Source organism: Equus przewalskii, chromosome 5, assembly GCF_037783145.1.
Source record: "Equus przewalskii isolate Varuska chromosome 5, EquPr2, whole genome shotgun sequence".
Classification (NCBI taxonomy): Eukaryota; Metazoa; Chordata; class Mammalia; order Perissodactyla; family Equidae; genus Equus; species Equus przewalskii.
The window spans coordinates 29,888,980-29,907,817 of NC_091835.1; the positions used below are offsets into that span (position 1 = coordinate 29,888,980).

The 18,838-nt window shown below is 47.0% G+C and overlaps 1 protein-coding gene across 1 annotated transcript in view; it reads left to right on the forward strand.

Annotated features, from left to right (window-relative positions):
* CACNA2D4 (calcium voltage-gated channel auxiliary subunit alpha2delta 4) overlaps positions 1-18,838 on the forward strand; it is a 105,415-nt gene that overhangs the window by 6,944 nt on the left and 79,633 nt on the right. The window contains exons 4-13 of the mRNA XM_070620353.1: positions 3,059-3,118; positions 4,513-4,675; positions 5,051-5,182; positions 12,073-12,133; positions 12,783-12,933; positions 14,697-14,771; positions 15,631-15,720; positions 15,834-15,947; positions 16,418-16,496; positions 18,038-18,171. Coding sequence (XP_070476454.1) covers positions 3,059-3,118; positions 4,513-4,675; positions 5,051-5,182; positions 12,073-12,133; positions 12,783-12,933; positions 14,697-14,771; positions 15,631-15,720; positions 15,834-15,947; positions 16,418-16,496; positions 18,038-18,171 — 1,059 coding nt within the window. The remainder of the gene's footprint in view (positions 1-3,058; positions 3,119-4,512; positions 4,676-5,050; positions 5,183-12,072; positions 12,134-12,782; positions 12,934-14,696; positions 14,772-15,630; positions 15,721-15,833; positions 15,948-16,417; positions 16,497-18,037; positions 18,172-18,838) is intronic.

Below are 18,838 nucleotides of genomic sequence, written 5' to 3' on the forward strand. Positions count from 1 at the left end.
ATTTTCTACTCAATTTACAGTTGCACAAATAGAGACCCGGAGAGCCTCAGTGGCTTGCCCCCTGACAAAGCCAGAAAAGGAGCTCAGGTCTTCTTTTTTCGCCCCCACATTTATTGAGGTACAATTGGTAATCAAAAATTATATATATTTAAGGTGTACAACCTAATGACCGTATGATATGGTACATACACATTGTGAAATATTCACCCAACCAAGCCAACCAACACACCCATCACCTCACACAGTTACCATTTTCCTATTTATATATTTTTGTGTGTGTGGTGAGAACACTCAAGATCTATCCCCTTAGCACATTTCAAGTACACCATACAATATTGTCAACTAAAGTCACATTGCTGTACAATTGAAACTTTGTACCCCTGACCAACATCTGCCCATTTTGCCCTGCCCCCAGGCCCTGGGAACCACCACTCTACTCTCTGTTTCTTTGAGTTTTACTAGTTTAGATTTCACATAGAAGTTAGGTCAGGAGGTATTTATTTGTCTACATCTGGCTTATTTCACTTAATGTCTTCCAGATTCATCCATGTGGTTACAAATGAAAGGATTTCCTTCTTTTTTTAAGACTGAGTAATATCCCATTATATATATGTGTGTGTTTGTGTGTGTATATATATATATGTATCTCACATATCCATTCATCTGTTGGACAGTTAGGTTGTTTCTGTATCTTGGCTGTTGTGAATAATGCTACAATGAACTTGGGAGTACAGATATCTTTTCAAGATGCTAACGTCATTTCCTTTGGATATATACCCTGAAGTGTGATTGCCAGATCACATGGTGGTTGTATTTTTAACATTTTTTGAGGAACCTCCATACTGATTTCCATAGTGGCTGCATCAATTTACATTCCCACCAACAGTGCACAAGGGTTCCCTTTGCTCCACATCCTCGCCAGCACTTATTTCTTGTCTTTTTGATAGTAGCCATCCTAACAGCTGTGAGGTTATATCTCATTGTGGTTTTGATTTGCATTTCCCTGATGATTAGTGATGTTGAGCACCTTTTCATATATCTGTTGGTCATTTGTATGTCTTCTTTGGAGAAATGTCTATTTAGGTCCTTCACCCACTTTTAAAATCCGGTTGTTTTTTTGCCATTGAATTGTGGGTGTTCCTTACATATTTTGGATATTAATCCCTTATCAGATATATGGTTTGCAAATGTTTTCTCCCGGCCCATAGGTTGCCTTTTCATTCTGTTGATTGTTTCCTTTGCTGTGCAGAAGATTTTTAGTTTGTTGTATTTGTCTATTTTTGCTTTTGTTACCTATGCATTTGGTACCATATCCAAAAAAAGACCAATGTCAAGAAGGTTTTTCCATATGTTTCCTTCTAGTAGTTTTGTGGTTTCAGGTCTTACGTTTAAGTCTTTAATCCATTTTGAGTTGATTTTTCTATACGATGTGAAATATGGGTCCGATTTAATTCTTCTGCATACAGATATCCATTTATTGAAGGGGCTATCATGTCCCCATTGTGTGTTCTTGGTACTCTTGCTGAAGATCAATTGACTGTAGATGTGTGAATTTATTTCTGGGCTCTCACTTCTGTTCCATTGTCCTATGTGTCTGTTTTTATGCCACTACCATGCTGCTTTGATTACTATAGCTTTGTAATATAGTTTGAAACTAGGAAATGTGATGTCTCTAGCTTTGTTCTTCTTGCCCAAGATTGCTTCGTGGTTCCATATGAATTTTAAGATTTTTTTTTTCTATATCTGTAAAGAAAGCCCTTGGAATTTTGGTAGGGATTGCATTGAATCTGTATGTCACTTTGGGTGGTATGGACATTTTAACAATACTAATTCTTCCAATCCATGAACATGGGATGTCTTTCCATTATGTGTTTCCTTTAATTTCCTTACTTCCCATGATGCTCTTTGATGTGGCCTCCTTTTTTACTTCTAATTGTGGTAAATCCACATAATATAAAATTTACCATTTTGAAGTGTATGATTCAGTGGCATTAAGTACATTCACAATGTTGTGCAATTATCATCACTATCTAGTTCCAGAACTTTCATCACCCTCAAACAGAAACCATGTACCCATTAAACAGTGACCCTCATTTCCTCCTCCCGCGAATTCCTGGCAACCACTCATCTGCTCTCTGTCAAGGGGTTTTCTTATTCTGGATATTTCACATAAATGGAATCATATAATATGTGGCTCTCTGTATCTGGATTCTTTTACTTAGCATAATGTTTTCGAAGTTCATCCCCATTTGAATATGTATCAGAATGTCTTTCCTTTTTATAGCTGAATAATATTTCATTGTATGGATATCCTACACTTTGTTTATTCATTCATCTGTTGATGGACATTTGGGTTCTCTCCATCTTATGGCAAGTGAATATATACCTATTGAATAATATGTATACACACACACAAACATTTTAATAGACTTTTTATTTTTTAGAGCAGTTTTATGTTCACAAGAAAATTCAGAGGAAAGTACAGAGAGTTCCCACATACCCCCTACCCCCATAGCACACAGCCTCCCCAGCTATCAACTTTCTGCACCAGAGTGGTACATTTGTTATAATCCAAGAACCTACAGCGACCCATCATTATCATCCAAAGTCCGCAGTTTAGAGTTCCCTCTTGGTGTTGTACATTCCATGGGTTTTGGCAAATGTATAAGGGCATGTATCCACCATCGTTGTATCATACAGAATAGTTTCGCTGACCTAAAAATCTTTTGTGTTCCATCTGTTCATCCATCCCCCCCCACAAACCTCTGGAAACCATTGGTCTTTTTACCATCTCCATAGTTTTGCCTTTTCCACAACATCACGTAGCTGGAATTGTACAGTTTGTAGACTTTTCAGATTGGCCTTTTCACAGATTATTAGCCTTTACACTTGGCAATCCGCATTTACCTTTTGGTCATTGTGTATAGTGCTGCTATGAACATTTGTGCACAAGTTCTTGTCTGAGTCCCTGTTTTCGGTTCTCGTGGAGAGGAATTTATTGAGGACACCCTTGCCTCCTTTTGCCAATTCAGTCTCCCCTTTGTGTTCCTTCCCTCAGAATCTGGTAGAGGCTGCCGAGGAGGCTGACCTGAACCACGAATTCAACGAATCTCTGGTGGTGAGTCCTCCTGCTCCTGGAGATGCTGCTGAGAGGTGTTATGATTCGTCTCCCAACCTGACCAAGGGCCAGGGCCACCTGAGTGCAGGATAAGGAGGGGCGGAGGGAGGCACCACGCGATCTTTTAACGTGCACAAGATTTGTATGAACCTACAATAGTTTGATACCAAAATGCTCTCAAGTCTTTTCAGGAGGGATTTCCGGACCAGGTAGGAGAGACAATTCCCAAGACCTGGGGCGCGGAGGGGAGTAAAGTGGCCATCGGCTCATTCCATAGACATTTACTAGCCAACTGCAGTGCACTAGCCGCTGCATAGATAGGAAGTCAAGAAGGTCATAGACCAAATATCTTTAGTACAAGGCGTGTAGCGAGTCCGTAGGACGGGTGGACAGAGTGTCACAAGCACCCAGAAGGGAAGGGAGGAGCACTCAGAAAGCCCTGCAGACGGGGTGACCGCGTTGGGGCAGGCCTGGGCTGAGGGGCATTTGAGCAGACGAAGGTGTGGAGAAGGGGTTTCTAGACTGAGGGAGAAGAAAAGACACTGAAATAAGCAAACACAAGATTAACCGAGGAAGTTACAAGTGGTCAGCTCTGTGTGTCCAGGGGATGGTGAAGCGGAAAGTGACCATAGAAAGGTAGGAATGTGGCCTTTATTCAGCCCAGAACAGTGCATATTGAGCAGGGAAGGGACAGACCAGATTTGTGCTTTAGAAAGTGTTGTGACACGGGGCAGGACATAGGGGGGCCTGGGGGAGCTGCAAAGGTTAGGGTTAGTGAACCAGGCTGTGTGGAGGGAGTAGGGAGAGGGGAAGAGGGTCTGCTTATGACTCCAAGGGTGGTAATCCAAACAGACCCCCCAACACTGCGGAAGAGCCAGAGACCAGACGGCTGGCTCCACAGTGGGCACGGGCCCTGCCTGAGGCCTGGGCCGCAGGCTGTATCTTGAACAGAGCAGGCTCATCGCTCAGCGACCCACCGTTCTGGGTCCCTAGGAGCCCTGCCACCCTGGAAGAAATTGGTGATGCTGATGAGGCTGCCTCTGTCTCTTCATCTCTCCTTGAATCTATGTCCACCTGTCTGTCCCCAACTCTGGCTGTGTCCACACATGCTAAACAAAGTGGAGAACAGAAGCAATAATCTAGACAATTTTTACATCAATAACCAATCGAATCAACCCTCCACTCCAATTGTCTGGCTGTGTATTTTCCCCTGGATCATGTGGATCACTGCCTGAGTTCTCCCCAGACGGTGCTTGTATGGACACTGTCAGTCTGTCTGACCCGTCTCTCATGTCTGAGTCCTCTGATTTGTGCCATTTCTCCTTCTCTCTCTCCCTCTGCGGGTCCCTCGTGCCTTCACTGTCTCTGTCCGGCTCATCCCCTTCTGCTCCTAGTTTGACTATTACAACTCCGTCCTCATCAATGAGAGGGACGAGAATGGCAACTACGTGGAGCTGGGGGCTGAGTTTGTCCTCGAGTCCAACGCGCACTTCAGCAACCTGCTGGTGAACACCTCCATCAGCAGCGTGCAGCTGCCCACCAACGTGTACAACAAAGGTAGCTCCCGACCCGCCCTCGGCCTGCCACACTCTCTTGACCACTGGGAAGTTGCTAGGGTGGTGCTGGTGGATTTTAATGACTTGCCTCCATTTTCCTGAGAAGCCCTGCACGGTGGTAAACTGATTCTCCAACCTCCTTGACTGAGGAGGAGAAGAAAAATTATTTACACAAACCTAGGGGAGAAAACTCAGTGTTCCCGGATTAGAGGACGTGAGTGTAGCTCTCTGAGTGAGATGTAGAGGAAAGTTGTAAACTAACCCGCTGCAGGCTGGGGGTGTATGTGTGTGTGTCTGTATTCAACAGGTGAAGAATTGGTCACTGTCGCTTCTGATTTAGTTTCTCCTGCATTTCTTCTGTAATGTCACCCTTTAGACCCAGATATTTTAAATGGAGTCTACATGTCTGAAGCCTTGAACCCTGTTTTTGTGGAGAACTTCCAGAGAGACCCGACATTGACCTGGCAATATTTTGGCAGCTCAACTGGATTCTTCAGGATCTATCCAGGTAGAGACATTGGCAGGTTTCTCCGTGATTCTCTGGGCTTCTTCTCTGGGAATGAGGCAATAGGGCATTGAAGATGGACCCTGGCACTCAGACCCCCAGTGAATGGGCTGGCTCTTCTCTCCAAAAGCACCTCCAACCCACACTTTGACACTCTTCACAACATGATGTACACATTTTCAGTAAATAGCTGTTGAATGAATGAATGAATGAAAACATCGAACACCATGGTAACCAGCCAATAAATGCCCACATTGAACCCCCGTCCTATGAAATCATCATGGAAGATGCAAAGGAGGATAAAACAATTCTTAAGAAGTTTACATCCCGATTGGAGTAATGAGGCACGCTCACTTGAAGTGTTCGACAGCAATGTAGGAAATGTCACAGGTTACTATAAGGTTACTGGCCAACCTAATAGATGGAGTAGGGAAAGCTCCCTTGTCCGCTAAGAAAAATAGAAAACCAAAACATCTACCACTATGTTTGCAAGAGTTCTACCTTTTTTTTACTTCTCACTTAAAGTAATTTACCTCCACGTTTCACTCCAACCCCATTTTAGCACACTGTCCAGAAGGTCTTAAAGCTGCCCTGTTTTTCTGAAACAGGAAATCAGAAAGGTCCTGAAGGACCCCTCTGTGTCCCCAGACTGGAAAAGCTAGTCTCTCTCTAGGAGTACAAAGGGGCCTTGGAGCCCGTGGAGGTCCCTTGTTAGGTGCTCCTGCTTGTGGCTCTGCCCAGATCCACAACCAGCCATTGGTTCTTTTTCTGTTCTCTGGAGCCTCAGTGAACAACGTCATCCCTCCTCCATGTAACAGTCCTTCAGATGCCTGAAGGCAGCGCACATGGCCCTCAAGTCTCTCCAGGACAGAATTCCTGTCAATATCCTACCTCATGAGGGCTTCCAGAGGCGTCAACTTTGTGTGCAAGCAACACAATCCAGGTGTGAGCCCTTCAGTTCTCACGACCACACCCACATTTATAGACGTGCATCCGCCCTCAGGGCACGCTGCTGGCTTGGCCATAACCCCTGATCATGAGGCACTGTCCCCACAGGCTCGTGCCAGCCCGATTGTGTTTATTTTATTTTATTTTTAATTTCATTTATAACATAATAAATGCCTGTATGTACATCACCAACACAAAGACTAGAATATTCCCAAACTTCTCTCTACCTGTATGTTCCTCCTCTGCCCCACTTCTCACCCCCAGTCCCTCCACTGACCAGGTGATAGCTATCCTGAAGTCTGAGTTTATCGCTATTTGGATCTTTTGACTATTTGTTTAGTTTTTTAGTTTTATTTTATATTTACACACGTACACACAGGCACATGTCTGTTTAAACAATATATTGTTTTGTTTTGCTTGTTGTTGAAATTTATAAAGTTAGTTTCATATATAGACTTTTAGAACTTGTTTTTTCATTCAATATTATACTCTGAAGATTCATCTGGGTTGTCACATATGTATCTTGTCATTTTTGTTACTGTATCATGTTTTTGGGGTCAATATATCTGTTTATCCATCCTCCTGATCTTATCTGGGTTATTACAGTTTTTGTTTTCCTTCCTTGTTTTTTACTTTTATGAACAATGTTGCTGTGAACATTCTTAGACACTTCTCCTGAGATACATTATAATGGACTCGTCCATTTCATAGCATGTGGCACAATTTCTTTGTATTATTTCATTGTATGGATGTACCACATTTTGCTTATCCGTTCAGCTGTTGATGGTTACTTGGGTTGCTTCCACATTTCAGCTATTGTGAATAGCGTTGTTAAGAACATAGGTATGCAAATATCTCTTTGAGACCTTGCTTTCAATTCTTTGGGGTATGTACCTAGAATTGGAATTCCTGGATCATATGATAATTCTATTTGTGCGTGTGTGCGTGTGAGGAAGATTGGCCCTGAGCTGACATCTGTTACCAGTCTTCCTCTTCTTGCTTGAGGAAGATTGTTGCTGAGCTAAGATCTATGCCAGTTGTCATCTATTTTGTATGTGAGACGCCACCACAGCGTGACTTGATGAGTGGTGTATAGGCCCCCGCCTGGCAATGTGAACCTGCAAACCCCAGGCCACCAAAGTGGAGTGCACAAACTTAACCACTACACCACCAGGCCGGCCCCTGATAAGTCTTCTTTTTTTTTTTTAAAGATTGGCACCTAAGCTAACAACTATTGCTAATCTTCTTTTTTTTCTTCTTCCTCTCCCCAAAGCCCCCCAGTACATAGTTGTATATTCTAGTTGTGTGTGCCTCTGGTTGTGGCATGTGGGATGCCGCCTCAGCGTGGCCTGACGAGTGGTGCCGTGTCCAGGCCCAGGATCCAAACCGCGAAACCCTGGGCCACCGAAGCGGAGCATGTGAACTTAACCACTTGGCCACGGGGCTGGCCCTGATAATTCTATTTTTAATTTTGGGGGGCATCTGCCATACTGTCTTCCATAGAGGCTGCACCGTTTTACATTCCCACCACCAACAGTGCACAAGGGTTCAAATTTCTCCATATCCTCATTTTTTGGGTTTTTTTTTTATAGTAGCCATCCTAATGGATATGAGGTGATATCTCATTGTGGTTTTGATTTGCATTTCCCTAGTGATTGGTGATGTAGAGCATCTTTTCATGTGCCTATTGGCCATTTGTAGATCTTCTTTACAGAAACGCCTATTCATGCTCTTTGCCTATTTTTGAATTAGATTGTTTGTTTTGTTGTTGAGTTGTAGGAGTTCTTTATATATTCTGGATATTAACGTCTTTTTAGATATATGATTTGCAAATATTTTCTTCCATTCCACAGGTTGTCTTTTCACTGTTGATTGCGTCCTTTGATACACAGAAGTTTTTAATTTTGATGTAATTCAAATCATCTATTTCTTCTTTTATTGCCTGTGTTGTTGGTGTCATGGTAGTGTTTTAATTATCATTTGCTTCTAAATATTTTTAAATTTTCCTGTGATTTCTTCTTTGATCTTTCATTTAAAAGTTATTTAAAAAATAAATTTTTTACATATTTGAAATATATTTTAAAAATACATTATAGAATACATTCAAATTTATAGGTATTTTATAATTATCTTTTTATTATAAATTCCTAATTCAATTGCTTTGCAGTCAGAGAACATGGTGTATGTGGTACTGATTATGTGAAATTAGTTGAGATTTATTTTCATAGCCTGGTATGTCATCAAGTTTTGGAAATATTCCATGTGTGCTTGAGAAGACTCTGTGTGCTCTAATTGTTAGATGAAAAATTCTGCACACGTCATCAGATAGTAGGGGAGGAAGACAAATTCTCTACCCTCTACGTCCTTCTGGCTGGCGTAAGAATTAAACTGACGTGAGACAGAATAACAGAAAATCAAACAAAGCTTTATAATGTGTACATGGAGAAACCCAGGAAAACCGAGCAACTCACCAGAATGGCCGAAGACACCACCTTAAATACTATTGCAGCTAAGGACAAAGGAGGATGTTGAGGGTAGTGGTCGAGGCTTCAAAGTTAGGAAGGCAATTTACATGGAGATGGAAATGCAAATGTTTGTTAACTAAGTGTGTGCTGGGCCTTCTGTAGACAACGTTATCTTATGGTATTAGCTCCATCCTAGAGCGGGCCTTCCATCTTAAATTCGTTTAGGCGGTTGGGGGGAAGGTCAAAGTTTCTTTCAGAGTCTTTTGTTCTTAAGAGTAATCAAGGCAAAGAGAGACGTTTGGGGTGGGCACTTCTGATCCTTCACAAGATCAAGCTTGGTCATTATATTGTTTGGATTTTCTACGTCTTTGCTGATTTTATGTCTGCTTAACCCATGTTAGTCCTACAACACTTTTTATTTTAAGTCTATTTTGTCTGATATTTATAGAGTGATACCAATATACTCTTGGCTAGTGTTTGCCTGATATATATATTTTCCGTCCTTTTACTTCCAACTTTCTATGTCATTTTGTTTTAGCTCTATGTCTTGAAAATAGCTTCTAGCTTTTTAATTTTCATCCAAGCCAACAATCTCTTTTACTAGATAAGCACATTTAGATTTATTGTATTGATGTATTTGAACATGCTATTATCTTATTTTTTAAATTTCTACTTGTCCCACTGTATTTATATTTCCTTTATCTCCTTTTTTGATAAATCGCCCCCTCCCCCGTTATTTCTCTTTCTTTTCTATCAGTTTGGAACTTATCGATGTGTTTCTGTTCTTTAAGTAATTACTCCTTCAATTTTCTCAGGCATATTTATCACATGAAGTTGTCAAATAATAAATTAAATGATATCTTTACCCTCCTCCCAATCCACAAAGGAATTTAGAATCCTGAGCTTACAGCCCTTCCCCCACCCTGACTTCCATTGTATTGTCATCTAAACCTCCCCTCTGCTATCCCCGTGAATTAGATACTATTCCTGTTATCTGACACAGACATTGCTTGTTCGGAATTAGCTTATCTTTCTTTCAAGCGTCTCATGCTGTTCTCTCCTGGAGCCTTTTCTTTCTTCTTGAAGTAGAACCTCCCAGAGTTCTTTACTGTAGGTCTCTCAGTGGTAAACTGCTTCAGTTCATGCTTTTTTAGAAATGTTTTGTTTCATCCTCATTCTTTTTTTGTTTGTTTATTTGTTTCTTTTTGTGAGGAAGATTGGCCCTGAGCTAACATCTGTTTCCAATCTTCCTCTTTGTGCTTGAGGAAGACGGTCCCTGAGTGAGCATCTGTGCCAATTTCCTTTTACTTTATGTGGGACGCCGCCACAGCGTGGCTTCCCGCATGGCACTAGGTCTGCACCTGGGATCCCAACCCGTGAACCCGAATTCAGAGTGCACGAATGTAACTGCTTTGCCACCAGACTGGCCCATTGTCCTCAATCTTGAATGGCAGTTTTGCTGGGAATGCGTTTCTAAATTATTTTACCTCAACACTTTGAAACTGTTTTTCCACTGTCTTCTGGCTTCTCTTAATCTGCCAGCAGTTTCGCCGCTGCTCCTTTGGCAGTGTTCTAGCTTTTCTGGCTGCTTTCAGGGTATTCATTTATCTATTTATTTGCCTTTGGAGTTCTGCAGTTTCACTGCTGTGTTTCCATATGTGGATATCTTTTTATTTATCCTGCTTAGGATATACTGTGCTTCCTGGATCTGTGGATTTGTATTTCTTTTATCAGTTCTAGAACATTTGCCAACATTATCTCTGTAACCGTTGTCTTTCTTCTGTGCCCTTCCTTTTCTCTTTCTGCATCTCTGGTCAGACATATGTTAGACCGTCTCATTCTAGCCTCCACAGGATTCTGGATAAATCCTTCAAACGCATGCATTTTCTCTTTACCTGTGAATAATCCACTAAGCATTTATTTTTTTCAACTTAGACACTTTTTCATTTCTGAAAGTCCCATATTTTTAAGGCTATTTCTTCATTCCTAATCATGTTTGTCATATATGCTTCCTTGTGATTACTCCAACATAGCTCTCCTACATTTTGGTTTTGGTAGTTTCAACACCTGTAGTCCTTGGGAGGGTACATCTTAAGGCCCTTGCTTCTGCTGCGTGCCTCTCACGTGGGCCTGTTTCCAATGCACGGTAGTCTCCGTTTGGGAGGCCGAGCTACTTGTAACCTGTGGCAGTCCTGCAGGCCTGACCTGGGAAAGCTTCCCCTCAAGAGGATTCCCTTCTGTCTCTGCTTGGAGTTGAGGGTACTCCCACCAGCACCAGCAAAACCCTCGTCTAAGGTGCTGGTTCAGACTCGGTTTCTCCTCCCCAGTGCTGTTCTAAGGATCAAATCCCACAACCGTGCTGCTATAGGAATGTGGCCCTAGGAAGGCCCCACTTCTCACAGCCACTGGCAGGCCTGCGTCAGAGCCGTGTTGCTCTAGCTCCCCCTACACCACCTCCGCCCATGGTTCTGGTCCTGCTTCCACCTCCCAGACCTTGGCTCCAGGCTGCCCTGGTCCCTGCCTCTCATCCTTGGAACTCTGCTCCCTTTTGTTTCGTTTTGGGGGCATGATCCCTAAAAACCCCTCCTACTTTGAGAGACCAGCAATGCCTCAAAGGGCACATCTCATCTCAAGTCCAGCTGCTGTGGAACACGAAGGTCCCTTGGAGCTTCTAGACATTCATGATATTGCCACAATTTTTATTCTAGCCCAGACACACTGTATTACAATTTACCTGTTATTTTTAATCTTCTTTTGAATCCACTCTTCCTCCTCATTAAAGCCTTTTCATATAGAGATTCTATGGTGGATCACGTCAATGTTATCTGTGCTTTGAGTGCATTTATCCGAGTTTGTTGTTTAGACGCATAGGACAAAATCTGCCCCAGCGCCCTGCTGGTGAGTCAAGGCAGGACCTTTCATCCGCATCCGTTCATTCTTTCCTTCATGTCAAAAGCATTTATGGAACATCATCTCTGCTGGGTGCTGTGTCAGACGCTGTGCTGGCTACTGGGAATCCCTAACTCAAGGGGCTTACGGTCTTAGAGCCAACAGGAGGATTGTGAGCACTAAGGAGCTTACCCTGACTGGAGGCAGGTGGGCTGAAGTCAGAGTGCCTGGCTCTCCCTCCACTTTGTCCCTGCACTGCTGGATGGTAACGGATGTTAAAAGTCCCACCTCCCTGAGGCTTCCCCTTCCTAACTCGATGAGTCCCACATAGCACGCGTGGAGAGCCCACCTGTGAAAGTAACTCTAACTCAGTCTGGGCGGTTTGGGTGGTGAGTGTCCCCCCATAAGCTGCCACCCTCTTTGCCTGCTGCCTCAGTTTACAGGGAGTCATCTTATGGTCCTACATGCTGTTGCCCAGGTCCTCAGCTGGGCCTGCTCCGGGGTTGTGGCCACCCCGGATGTCAGCACCCAGCCAGGGGCTCTGGAGTGGCCTCTCTGAGCTGGTGAAAGAACCAGCCTTCTCCTCCCCAGGCATCAAGTGGACGCCTGATGAGAACGGGGTCATTGCCTTCGACTGCCGGAACCGCGGCTGGTAAGAGCTCCCAGGGGAGATGTCTCTGGTGCTAGATTCTCTCATATCGCCTTGGCTTTTGCTGCTTCTCCTCTAGTCCCTGCCCTGTACCCCCATCCGAGGATCTCAGGTGTGTAGCACCTTAACCCAATACGAGAGTTGGAAGAGTTGCCAACTGCATTCCTCCCTTCCCCCCACAGCTGCCTTGCTCCAGGACTGTCTTTCCTGACCCAAACCTCCTTCCAAGACATCGACCTGTCTCCAACTCAACCCTCTACCAGGCTCTCCTCTCCCCCAAAACCCCTCCTCTGACAGATTTGCAACAGAATCTGAGGGTGGAATCCAGCTCTCTCCCTTCCTGCTGCCAGCCACTCCGGGCTGTCAGCTGGTATAAAAGAAAGAGGAGAAAGGTTACCACTGGCGCTTGACCTTTCTCCCACCTGACAGGCCCATTAGATGGGCGCATTCACAGCTATTGCCCCCAAAATGGTTTCAGAACTATGCTGAGTGGCTATGGGACGTCGTGAGTCCTGGCATCACTGGGGCATGGACTGCGCTTTGAATGTACCTGAGCCAGAATCTGACTAGACATAAGTGGAGATGCTTGGTCAGGTGGTTGTGCTGGCTTTGGTTTCCCCATTGTTGGCCTGCCCCTCTCTCTCTGCTGAAGGTACATACAAGCCGCTACTTCTCCCAAGGACATAGTGATTGTGGTGGACACGAGCGGTAGCATGAAGGGGCTGCGCATGACCATTGCCAAGCACACCATCACCACCATTTTGGACACGCTGGGAGAGAATGACTTTGTTAATATCATCGCAGTAAGTGTGCCTTCCTGTTCTAGAAGAGTCTCACTTGTTCTAGAAAAAAACTTCCTTCTGCCTGCGCTAGGATGTTGTATAGTTACAATCACTTTGACGCTTCATACTGTAGAAGGATTCTCTCCTCCAAAACTGGGGCTCCTAACCTAGGGTCTGACCAAGGCTGGGCTTTAAGAGGTCCATAAAGTTCCTGAAATTATATATAAAATGTGTATGCCCACTTTTCTGAGTCCATAGATTTCATCAATTTCATCAGATGAGTCCGAGGCCTAAGAAAGATCAAGCACCACTGGCCCCGAGTAAATACATAGCTAATCCCCATCATGTGCTCTTGACTGGCACCCATCACTGGAACAGCCTCCCCACTCTGCTGTGGGATGAGTGACCCCTGGCTTCTGCTTTACAAAAGTCCCAGTTTCCCTACTGCCTCATCCCACCCAAATCCGGACCCATCAAGAGAAAGGGGGAAGTAGGGGCGAAGGCCTGGAAAGGGGCCAGCAGACCCTGGTCCTGCTTTTAGAGCAGCTCTTCCTGAGGCAGGCTGCACCTGCACCTGGAAAGGCAATAAGAGGAGGGATAACGCAGAAAGAAATGAGAGAGACAAGTTAGGAGAATGCTTTAAAATGGGATGAAAGAGCGAGCCAGTGCAGCCCTCCAAGGAGGCAGAGTTGACAGCCACCTTGGGCGCATCATTTTGAAGGCCACCTGATCGAAAACTCCACCACCAACCAGCCTGTTTCACTCATCTTGAGTGCGATTTACTTGTCTAGTAAAGAAATACCAAGGCAAGATGGTCTAACTTCAAAACGGTCATCCTGGAGCTGTGAGAATAGCCCCTTTGTCCTTGAGCTGCCCCCTGAGGCCCACGTTGCTTACGCACCTGCATCACTCCTGGACTCCTCCCTCCCTACCTCAATCTCCTCGCCATCCCTGGGCCCAACCTGCAGCAGCAACAGGGCAGCCACAAGCACAGGTCCTGGCCTCCACAAGGGTGGGAGCGTGCTCCTGCTCCGCCCTCCCACTAGCCCTCGCTCAGGCTCCACCCGGCTTCTCCAGCTGGTTGGGGGTAGCAATTAGGGGAAGCATTCACTCCCATTGTTTCTCCCACAACACCCCAACGTTCCCCCCAGAACACACATGCAGTTCTACCGTGACTCCCCCACCACCTCCCCTTCTCTCCCTCTCTTATTTAAGCAGAAGTAGATTAAGGACGCCTTCAAGATTCGAATTTTAACTGTGGGGAAGTGGAGTGATTAAGAAAAAGGGGGCAGTAATAATTTGTTTTTCTTCCCACTCCCATCCCCTGTTGATAGCTAAAGGACCTTCTCCGTAAATTAAGAGCAAAGAGAAAAAAAAGCACAAGTTTCTAATCTTCAGACCCGTGCTTTAGGGAGGGGTCTGCACAGGGAAGGCTCTGGAATTCCCATTGAAGGCACTCTGTCTGGTCTTGGAGGCAGAGACCGAAGGAATTCTCTTGGAAAATTCTGGTTCTCTGTGTGCTCCATGAGGTGGACGCCACTCAGCCAGCACCTGAGAAAAGGCCCGAGCCCAGGATTTGAGGGGAGGTTTTAGAGTTAAGGTCCTGCTGTTGTCTCTACTCCCTTCTCTCCACTCAGAAAAATTGCCCAAAGCATGGGGTAACCCAAAATAATATTGGATATGTGCCTCGGTGACCCCAATCCTGACACCCTGAAAGTTGCCTGAGCTTCGTCCCTGGGCTTGACTTTCCACGCTGACCGTCTGTTCTCCCCTCTCGGAACCAGTACAGTGACCACATCCACTACATCGAGCCTTGCTTTAGAGGGATCCTTGTCCAGGCAGATCGTGACAACCGCGAGGTGAGTGTCCATCAGGGCCTGTGCTTCTGAGCCCCTGCCCTGGTTGGGATGGTGGGAAGCTGTCTGTGCAGACCCCTGATGGCCCCTTCTACTTATTCGCATGGCACTTGGAACAGGGGCAAAGCAGGTCTGCAGTTGCCCGAGCAAACAGCAAGCAAAGAGACCTTCCGTCTGAGGGGAAGCTTGCTTATTCAGAACTAGTTTTTCCCTCTGTGGATTATCCAGGCCTCAGTTTCCCCCTTTGCCTCCTCTGTGGGCCTTTCCACTATGTCAGTCTTCATGAGAAGCTTCCCGAAAGGGAGAGAAATTGAAACCCATTGGGTTGAGTCCTTTTCAAAGGCCAAGGAGGAGAGGATGTGGCTTCTTTTTTTAAAAAAAAGTTTGAGTTTGCGTGTCACAGATCCTTCCCTCTGTGACTGGGGAATTTGGGCTTGGCTTCCGCTTGAAGCCAAGCCCCTAGTGGGTCCCTAGAGCCCCTGGTGGCCCCTGCAGTTTCTGCTGTGAAATTCCCACCTTGGGGTAAAGGGCTGGGATGCTGAGGATGCTGGGACCTGGGCAGCTGGGTGTTGGCCTGGACGGTCCTCCCGCTCTGGTTGGGCTCACATTGGGTGTTTCCTGCCGGCAGTGGGGATGGATTTGCACTGAGCCACTCACTCTCTTGGTTTATCTTGAGGGTGTTTGAGAAATGTCTGTTGTAGGGGTCCAGCCGTGAAATTAGCTGGGTCATGGGAAGATGGAGCCTGCAATCATGTCCTTCTGGGAAAATAGCTGTAAACGGCCTCAGAAATCAAGACTAAAGATGAAGCTTTCCTGGCCCACTTGACTGACTGACCTTCCTCTAATTTCTTACCCATGACAGCATTTCAAACAGCTGGTGGATGAGCTGATGGTCAAAGGTGTGGGGGTCGTGAACCAAGCCCTGACTGAAGCCTTCCAGATCCTGAATCAGGTACCCACACCTGACGAAGCCCAGGATGAGTGAAGCCGTTAGGAGACAAGGTGGAGGTCCCGGGAGGGGCAGTTCATGGCCGGTAGTCATGGCGCCCCCCCTTCCCCACACAGTTCCAAGAGGCCAGGCAAGGAAGCCTCTGCAACCAGGCCATCATGCTGATCTCCGACGGGGCCGTGGAGGACTACGAGCCTGTGTTTGAGAAGTATAACTGGCCCGACCGCAAGGTTACTTCTGCTGGGGGCGAGAGGGGAGGCGAAGGGTCCAAGGGGATGTTCTTGCACTGCCGTGGATGGGATGGCCCAGAAAAGCAGGCCTGCTCTGAGTTCAAGTGCTCTGCCTCATTAGCCCCATTAGTAAATTCCGAGAGCATGTCCCCAGTTGGTGCCACATAAACATGGTGGCCCTGGGCACAGGGGCTCCTGTGAGAGGGCTCAGATGAGAGAACGGAAGGTGGCGGTGAGACGTGGAAACTGCGGACTATGACCTCCATCCTGTGTCTGCCCCAAGTCCCATGGCCCCCCCAAGTCCTGCTGCTGCCTGGCCCTCGGGGTCCTTTCTAGTCCAACAGGGTGAGAGTGGAGCATCCAAAGACAGCAGAGCGCTGGGCCTGACACCTAAGACTCAGAGACGACCTGTTGACCCACTCACGGCCGGGAACCACGGCTGCTGAGTCAATCTGCGTCCTGTGCATTAGGTCCGAGTTTTCACTTACCTCATCGGGAGAGAAGTGACTTTCGCTGACCGCATGAGGTGGATCGCGTGCAATAACAAAGGTAGGTGTCTAGAGCAGAGCGCCTGAGCACGGTGGGACGCGTTACCCACCTGGCCCGAGCTGCAGACTGGTAGCTTCTGCCTGGGGCCTTGCAGAGGAGCAGCGCTGTGTCGAGGATGACAGTATCTGGCCCCGCTTCTTACTTGGAAAAAGCGAGATACGATGTAGAGTGCTCCACAGAGCCCGAGGCAGCGCTCGATTACTCCTGTGGGGGCTCCAAGTCATAAAGTCACCTGAAATGAAACTTAGAGGGCGTCTGTGCAGTGTTTGCAGAAGAGAGAGCCGGCTCCCCAAATCAACCTTTTACAAACCGCAATCTAGAAAACAGAGTGAGGCAGGGGTGGGACCCACATTTTAAATGAAAGTTCTCTCATGCCCATTGACTCTGGTTCTGCTCCCAGACGAAAAGCAGAGGGTCATCATTTTCTTTAGGACATCGATCTGTGTGCTAACAGTTGTCTCTGTCTCTGGCCAGAAGCCAAGCCCTGGGCCTCATGGTGCCGTCTCAGGCCCTCTTGATCCAACCAAAATTAATTAAGCCAAAATCTACCGTGTGCCTGACAACATGTCCAGGCGCTGGGGAGTCAGCTGTGGTGGAGACAGACTCAGTCTTGCTCTTGCTACTGTCCGCAGGGGGAAAAACAGGGGAGCCATCAATGACCATATCATCCGAGGTGCACTGGGGGCTCTGACTGCACAGAGAGCTGGGACAGCACTGGGAGAGGCTCTTCCCCACTTAGGGGTGGCAGGGAAGGCTTCCTGAAGGAGGGGGTGTGCAAGCTGAGACATAAAGGACTGGTAGGAGTCAGCCAGACATAGAGCACAGGGAAGGGAGTTGCAGACAGAAGGAATAGCATGGTCAAAGGGTCTGAGATAAGAAGCACGCTGAGAACTGACAGCTGTTCCATTTTACTGGAGTGTGGAGTGAATGTTTTGTGGGAGGTGATGAGCAACAAGACAGAGAGGTAAATGTGCTACATCATCCATTGCCTTGTAAACCATCCACTCTTTTAAATCTCGCCATGGCTACAGTGAAGAGGCTGTGGCACCCTCCCCGTAACTGAGGAAGGACAGTGGTCAGAGGAAGGAGGTGGGGGGTTTCGAACTGCTGTCTTAGACGGGGCTCACTGAAATGGACCCTGAGACAGAGCTGCCTGCGGGCGGGAGAGCTCCTGGAAGACAGCCCTGTAAGGAAGTGAGGAGGGCAGTCTTGCAAGAGGGGGAAGCTGACCCACAAGGCCCTTGCAATTGAGGCCTTGCTGCTCCCATGGCAGCTCTGGAGCGGGGAGGGCCCCTCAGAGTTCTCCCAAGTTGAGACAGGGTCTGGGCCTTTGTAGCCAACATCAGCGCCACTGGCCTCCAGCTGTCCCCTGGGAAACAGATAGCCCTGTAGGAAGCAGCTCCTGGTGGCCCAGAGCAGTTCTCAGTGAGGGGCCCCGATGTGAGCCATGAGCAGCTGGGGGAGAGGGTGTGGGTCCTGCAAAGGGGTTCCAAGAGGAACACCGAGCATCCCACAACCATGTGGCCCTTCCCCACCGCCAGGCTACTACACACAGGTCTCCACGCTGGCAGACGCCCAGGAGAACGTGATGGAGTACCTGCACGTCCTCAGCCGCCCCATGGTCATCAACCACGACCATGACATCACCTGGACGGAAGCCTACATGGACAGCAAGGTGGGGCCCTGACCCCCTCCAGAGCTGGGGACCCCAGGGAGTCAGAGGTGACTTCCTGGGCCAAGAGAGGGGTGAGCAGAGCACCTCCTCAGGAAAGGTTGTGAAGCAGGTGGGCACTCTCAGCCCACTAGCAGGTCCACTGCCTCTATGCTGCCCCAAAGGCCCAGAAACCCCGTGAGCAGACCTGCGGGGCCGCCCTCTGTGGAGCTCCTCTGCTCCAGACTTGTCCTGCCTCCTTCCCGTTGTCTTCACCTCCCTCATAGTCCTGCTTCCCACCTTTACGGGAAGAAAGGAGTCTGACCAGTAGTTCGAGACACTATAGCTTCATCAAGTGTCCCCTTCCTGGGCCCCTGCACTGTCAGAGAGACTGCCTGTAGGCGGCAATGACTTACACAAAGGGAAGACATCAAAGGTAGAATGTTGAGATGAGACGAGATGTTTTTGGGCAAGAGGGACCTGCCTGGCACTTTTCAAATCACATCGCATACACAGCCACCTGCTTCAATGATGACGTGTCAGACGGGGATTAAGAGAGACCTGAAAATAGTGACTTAAGTAAGAGAGAAGTGTATTTCTCTCTCAGGTAAAAGAAGTCTAGAAGTGGCTGGCCCAGAGCTGATGAGGAGCTCCCTGGTCATCAGGAACTCAGACCGTTTCCTGCTGTCCC